The sequence below is a fragment of the Talpa europaea genome, assembly GCF_964194135.1.
Source record: "Talpa europaea genome assembly, chromosome: 3".
NCBI classification, from domain to species: Eukaryota; Metazoa; Chordata; class Mammalia; order Eulipotyphla; family Talpidae; genus Talpa; species Talpa europaea.
In genome coordinates, this window is record NC_140069.1 from 52,328,792 (window position 1) to 52,335,338 (window position 6,547).

The window sequence follows — 6,547 nt, forward strand, 5'->3', positions numbered from 1 at the left end:
AAAAAACTGGGGACATAAATATTGAAAAGATTTATTTTCTAGATTAATGAAGACTGCCATTATTTGGTAAGGCCCAAATTTTATCATTTACAGCAAATCAATGTTTTCAATGTTGGAAGTATGAAATATTTTTTTCAAAAGACACCAGTTGTACTACTTTCAATATTATATCTGATATCAAAAGAAGTGTGAGTCTTCCTAAAAGTGGTCTTGCTGAAGGCATAACTTATAGTTGCTTTTTAAGAAAGTAAACAAAACCTGTACCCTGTAGCCAAATCACTTAAGATTTCTACCAACAGCCAAAAAGTATAAAGCAGTATTAGATAGGTACACTTTTATTAAATAACCTTTACAACAGTTATTTGTAAGTCCAGTTCTGAAAATGTAATCTTCCCTTACTCTCTCTGCCTTGATAATACACAATTGTTATAAAAACGTAGAAATGTATAAATCTGCACCTCTGAAATATGACCATATCCCTCATCCCACATCCAAAGTAAAAAAAAAAAAAAAAAAGATGGTTGTGGAGGAAACATTAATGTGTAGAGTCCAACATTTACAATATATCTATCTTGAGGGGAGGGGATTCCTGAGTCCCTCGACCTTCAACGAAGGCAGCCAACTCCCTTCAGCAGCTCTCTCCCCCAACCCTATAAATTAACGTTTAGTATATAGTCCCAGGTTTACAGGCCAATTCCAGGGTGAAATTTACTTTCTCCTCTTTCCTCCCTGGTGTTGCCCTCCTTTCCTTTTGCCACCCAAGCCAGGTGGTCCCGAATTCATCTTGCCTCCCAAGCCCACTTTCCTCTTCCCTCCCTGGCTGGGAGGACCTCCTCCTCTTCTCTTGCCCCCAGGACCCTGCTGCCTCCCCCCCTTTCTCTTGCCCTTCTGGATCATTTTCCTCCTCTTGGCTGCCTCCTCCTGATCCTCCTCCCTCATTTGTTTATTGGTGGCCCTCGTCACGTCCATCTGAGGCTTTTTGCTGTTCATGACTCGCAGCAACTCTAACTGGCTCTTCTTCTCGGCTGCAAAGTCCCCAAAAAGAGGCTGAAACTTCCTCTTCTTGCCGGAGCCGCGGGGTGCCTTCTCCTTGGGCAGGCGCTCTTGGAAGCGCCCTACGGAGGCCGTGGAGACCTTAGCTACCTGCATGGCGCGGCCGAGCTCCTCCTTACTCTGGTGTCCGGTGGGGTGCATGCCTGCCGAACTGGGCAGCTGCATCTTGTGAGCACGGGCGAGGTTACGAAGCCGGTTCAGCTCGTTCTTGGCCACTCGTTCCTTCTTAGCCTGAATGCGCTTGGCGAACTGGTCCTCCAAGGGGTCGGCACGGTCGGGCACCTCGATCAACCATTCCTTGGTGTTGTCGCGGGCGCGCTGGTACCCCCAGCGGCGCCGCCACTGGCCGCTCACCTCGTCCCACACCAGATTGGTTTTCTTCTTGGGTCGGATACCCTTGAGGCGCGCGAACTGTTGCCAGCGTGTAAGCGGCCGCGGCTTGGGCACCGGTTTCTCGCGCGGCAGGCGAGTGGTGGGCTCCGGCAGCTGCGCCACCACCGCCTCCTCCACACGTTCCGTGGGCAGCTGCCACAGCTGGTTGATGAGCAGCTGCGTGTTGTCCCGCGCCAAAGCTCGCAGCTCGGCCTCCGGAGCGGGTCCCGCGCGCCGCAGCTCAGTCGGGGGGTTCCGGTCCGAGGCCAGGAGGTTACCCAAGTCGAACTCCAGCTCCAGCTCCTTGTGCACCGTGATGCGCTGCAGCTTCTCTGCCTCGTCCCGCTCCGCCTTTGCCAGCAGGTCCTCCACGCTGTGACCCTCCATCGCTTCGGCTCCGTTCACTACTTCTCAACCAGCGCCGGCTGCGGCCCCGGCAGCACAACCACGTGCACCGCCCAGACGCTGGATCCGGAAGCGAAAGCTTCACTTCCGGGGCACCCGGAACTAGCTCACAACAGGGCGACGCGCGACACGGCCGGCAGAGGGCGGTGTTGGAGAGCGGATGGGATTCGAGGCAGCTCTTTATAGGGGTGCCCGGATGTAGGCGGAGCTGGTGCGAGGAACCCAGACCACAAATTCCCGGGCCTATTTGAGTTGGTGTTTCCCAGGATGCGGGGGCCCGGGTGGGCAGCGCAGATTCCTGGGGCCGCAGATTGGGGGCTGCAGGAGCGACTGTGTTACAGTGCCATTGTAACTATTCTGTTAAGATGTTGTCGGCGCGGCCTTAGGTCGTGGGACTAGACAAGTTATTTTTCACCAGAGCTCGGGGAGGGTGGAGGGACGGGCTCTGAGAAAGACATTTCCCGCATTTACATAAAGCTGCGTGTAGGAGAAGACTTGGTTTACTTGGGGAGTTCGTCGAACTGTTATAGGGCAGCCCCGATACTAGCAATTAGACGTCTCGGAGTGGGCGCGGGGTGCGCACACCCCAGCCAGCCGAGGGCCGCTGCCCAGAGCTCCGCGACCTCCTGGCGGTTTGAGATCGGAGTGCTGACTCTGGGCTCCCCGGTGGCGCAGTGGGTGAAGCTGTCTGCAGCCTCTGCTGCGTGGGTTCGATCCCGGCCGGCCAGCGAGAATCCCACGTGGCGCTGCAGACCTCTCCTGTCTCAACCACTGCTCCCCTCAGCAGTGTATTTCAGTCAGTCTGCCTGTTCTGCTCCCCACTCTGTCGCTGTAGAATCCTCTCACCCCCACACCTCTGGCCTGTACCGTAGCTCTTGTATAAAAATAAAAAAAGGTAGTGTGCTGACGCTGCAGTTAAAGTGCCCCTGGGCCATTCCTCACTAAGCCCCTGTTTGAGCTAAGTAAGCCCCTCTGTTGGGGCCTGCTTAAAAACCTGTAAGGTGAGTGTACGTACAGTACATACCTTCTGGGCGGTAATAAAGATAGATGAGTTAATATACCCCTGGGAGGCTCAGATTAGGGTCTGGAACATGAGTGCTCGGTAAATGTTAACTAAGGCAATTATTATTTAATTGTCATAATGGTTCTGAGAGCGAAATAGAAGAGACAGTCTTATAAAGTGATTAAGAACCAGTTTGCGTCAAATTATCTCAAATTAGATCTTGATTTACTCTACCTACCTTGGACAGGTTAACTCAAGTCCTATTCATAAACTGATAAATATGAAACATTAGTTCCTAGTACACAGTCAACAATCAGTGTTAGCTTATTCCACTGGTGACAAACGACGGCTCAAAGGGGTAGAGAGACTTTGTCTAAGGTTGTTTATACAAGTAGGAAATGTGGGAGCCGGTGGTATTTTAACTGAGTTTAAGGCTTAGTGTGTATTCTCTGCAGTGTTCCAAGGTCTTGCTTCTCAACAAAGTTTGCTCTGTGACCAGCAGAATAGCATCAACCACCTGCGAACTTATTAAAAATGTGGACTTTCTGGTCTCATCCAAATGTGATGAATCAAAGTTCATTTTAACAAGATTTCTAGGTAATGAGTATTCAGTCAAGTTTGGGAGGCAATACTGATACCAGAGCTCTGACTAGTTCTGGGAGTGGGAGGTGGTGTCTGAGAAAGATACTTCCTTAGATTTACATAAGGCTGTGTGTAGAAGAGGTAGGTAGGTAAAGGGAGGTTGTGGGTAGTGAAGAGGGGGTTATGCTGGAGAATTAATCCATAGAAATGGACATAGTAGCCATTAGGAAATAGATTTAGTTAGGTTTCAAAGAGTGAGGACTTCAGATAAAATCCCATCTGTCATATTTGCCAAATGAGATTGGTCTCTTTTTAAGCTCACTATCTTTCCTCAACTCTCCTTTGCTCAGTCACTGTCAGACATTTAGTGAACACATTTTCTCTATCTGGCATTATGCTAGAATCTTCTTTTTTTCTACATCCATTTTAGGATTTGCTGTTTTTCTGAGTCTTTGCATTTTAACACCTAGTCTTTAATACCAGTCATCCTAAAGGTCCAAGGTTAGAGCAAAGGTCATATTAAAACCTTTAACCTTAAAAACCTGGAATTTGCCAAAGAGAGAGCTAAGGACACTGATGTTTCTGCTCAATGCTTGGTTTAGTTTCCGATTCATTTAACAAACATTTGAATGACTACCTAGTTCCAGATACTAGGTGTGAGAAATTATGGAACAGTGGGGTAGAAAGAAAGGTAAAGAGAAATTTACAGTACTGCATGATTGGGCCTTTAATAGGAAGTGCAACTGCAGAATTTAGCTACTCTATCTTCTGAATTAGGGGAGAAAAGAGCAGATGTTGATAGGTATTGAGTGATATGAATTCTCAGTGGATGAAAAGCTATTTGCTTTGAATAACACAGGTCAGTTCTTTTTAAAATAATTTTTAATATCAGTTGCATTTTTTTTTTTAGATTTTTATTTATTTATAGAAGAACTGGGGTACAGGTCAGAGGCGCGGGAGGGTGAGAGAATCACCAGAGGCAGAGCGGGTAGCAGAACAGGCAGACAGACCGAAGACACTGCTGAGAGGTGCAGCGGGCAAGGTAGGAGAGGACTGCCACGCCATGTGGGTTTCTCCCTGGCCGGCCGGGAATTGAACCCATGCCACAGAGGCTGTGGACAGCCTTAAAGCGCTGCGCTCAATGTACTGCGCCACCAGGGAGGCCCAACACAGATCAGTTCTTTTTTTTTGTTCTTTTTTTTTTTTTTGTCAAATAGGACCTTTTCTTGATTAAAAAAATGCATAACAGTGAGTTATGTGGCAAAGCAGGGCATAGTCACACTACTTGGATTATGAACTTAAAACTGGCAAAACATACATGGACAAATATTACATAGACTGTACATTTTAGCTCTTTTCCCTTCAAAATGGGGTTTAAAATAAATCGTCATACAGCTCTATGAGAACTATGGAGACAACTGAAACAGAATGCTAAACAAGGAGCCTCCCTGGTGGCCTAGGCTTTAAGTCTCAGTGCTACCACCTCTAAAGCCCACTTCAGTGGCCTGAGTTCGATCTCTAGGCAGGGAGCTGATCCATATGGTGCAGCAGACCTCTCCTGTCTTGCCTGCTTCTCCCCTTAGCAGTGCATTTCAGTAGATCTGCCTACTCTCTCTGTCTCTGGCAAATCCTCTCACTCCCCCCCCCAACATCTGGTCTGCACCCCAGTTCTTCTACACAAAAATAAATAAAATCTTAAAAAAAACTTTAAAAAAATGCTTAAGAGTTTGAATTTATAGCATTCACTGAATACCTCTTAGGCTATGAAATCATATTTTTTTTCAGTATATGTATATTTCACATTTACATCTGCTACCATCACCATAATATTCTGATCTGAAATTTATGACCTTTTTTTTAATATGTTCTTTTTAGTAATTTTATTTAATAAAATAAAATTTTATTTTATTTACTAATTATTTAGTAATTTTATTTATCCAGCTTTATTTATTTATTTATACAAGCACTGGGTACAGTCAGAAGCACGGGAGGGTGAGAGAATTAACCAGAGCCAGAGCGGGGAGCAGAACAGCCAGAAGAACTGAAGTACACTGCTGAGGGGAGCAGCGGGCAGCAGGAGAGGTCTGCGCGCCATGTGGGACCCTTCTCTGGTGGCTGGGGAGCAGTCGGGGATCGAACTGGTGCTGCAGAGGCTGCGGGCAGCTTGCAACCCAGCGCTCAACCGCTGTGCCACCGGGGAGGCCCTGATCTGAAATTTAAGTCAGTCTCCTCAGTCTCTTCAAAGGTGTTTTAACCTTTTATGGATTCCTTCTTGTGACTTGCACACTCACAAAAATTATGCCCCCAAACTAACTTGAATAAGTAAATTACTTAATGTTATGATTAAATATCAAGAGAAGGATTCAACACTTTACTCTGGGGATAGACTGCAACTTGTTATTTGTAGCTTGAACTTTGGAGAACAAATCTGGTGTTACATGTTATGGCCATGGTGTTTTAATGACTTGATTTTTTTTTTTTTTTTTTGAGCAGTCTTTTTTATTATTTTTTTTTTTTGAGTATAAATACGTCCCACAATTTCTTTCTTTCTTTCTTTTTTTTTTTTTATAAATTTTATTGTTATATTCCCCATACAATTGCAGCCACCCCATTCTGACCCCAATCCCTCCCCTCCCGCCCCCGCCCCCCTAAAAGTGTCTCTGGTTCATAGTTTTTTGTTGATTTTGATTTTCACTATCTTATAGTTATTCATTTTCCTGGTCCCTTATTTAAGTTTTCTAGATTCCTGCTATGAGTGAGACCATCCGGTATTTTTCTTTTTCTTTTTGGCTTATTTCGCTGAGCATGATCCCTTCCAGCGCCATCCATGTTGCTGCAAATTGCATGTGTTTATCTTTTTTGAATGCTGAGTAATATTCCATGGTATATATGTACCACATCTTCTTGATCCAGTCATCTATTTTTGGGCATTTGGGTTGTTTCCAAAGCTTAGCTATTGTAAACAGTGCTGCTATAAACATAGGGGTGCAGGTGTTGTTTGGAATTGATGTTTCTGTGTCCTTTGGGTAAATACCTAGGAGTGGAATTGCTGGATCATATGGAAGCTCTATGTTTAGTAGGTCCAGAAATCTCCACACAGCTGTCCACAGTGGTTGGACCAGTTTGCACTCC

At 46.0% G+C, this 6,547-nt stretch overlaps 1 protein-coding gene across 1 annotated transcript; it reads right to left on the bottom strand.

The window, feature by feature from the left end:
• Positions 1–291: 291 nt before the first annotated feature.
• RRS1 (ribosome biogenesis regulator 1 homolog) lies at positions 292–1,812 on the bottom strand (the record flags this gene model as incomplete). Its single annotated transcript, XM_084229471.1, has 1 exon — positions 292–1,812. One exon carries the CDS (start codon positions 1,810–1,812, stop codon positions 709–711), a length of 1,104 nt encoding a protein of 367 aa, XP_084085597.1. The 3' UTR covers positions 292–708.
• Positions 1,813–6,547: the final 4,735 nt, after the last annotated feature.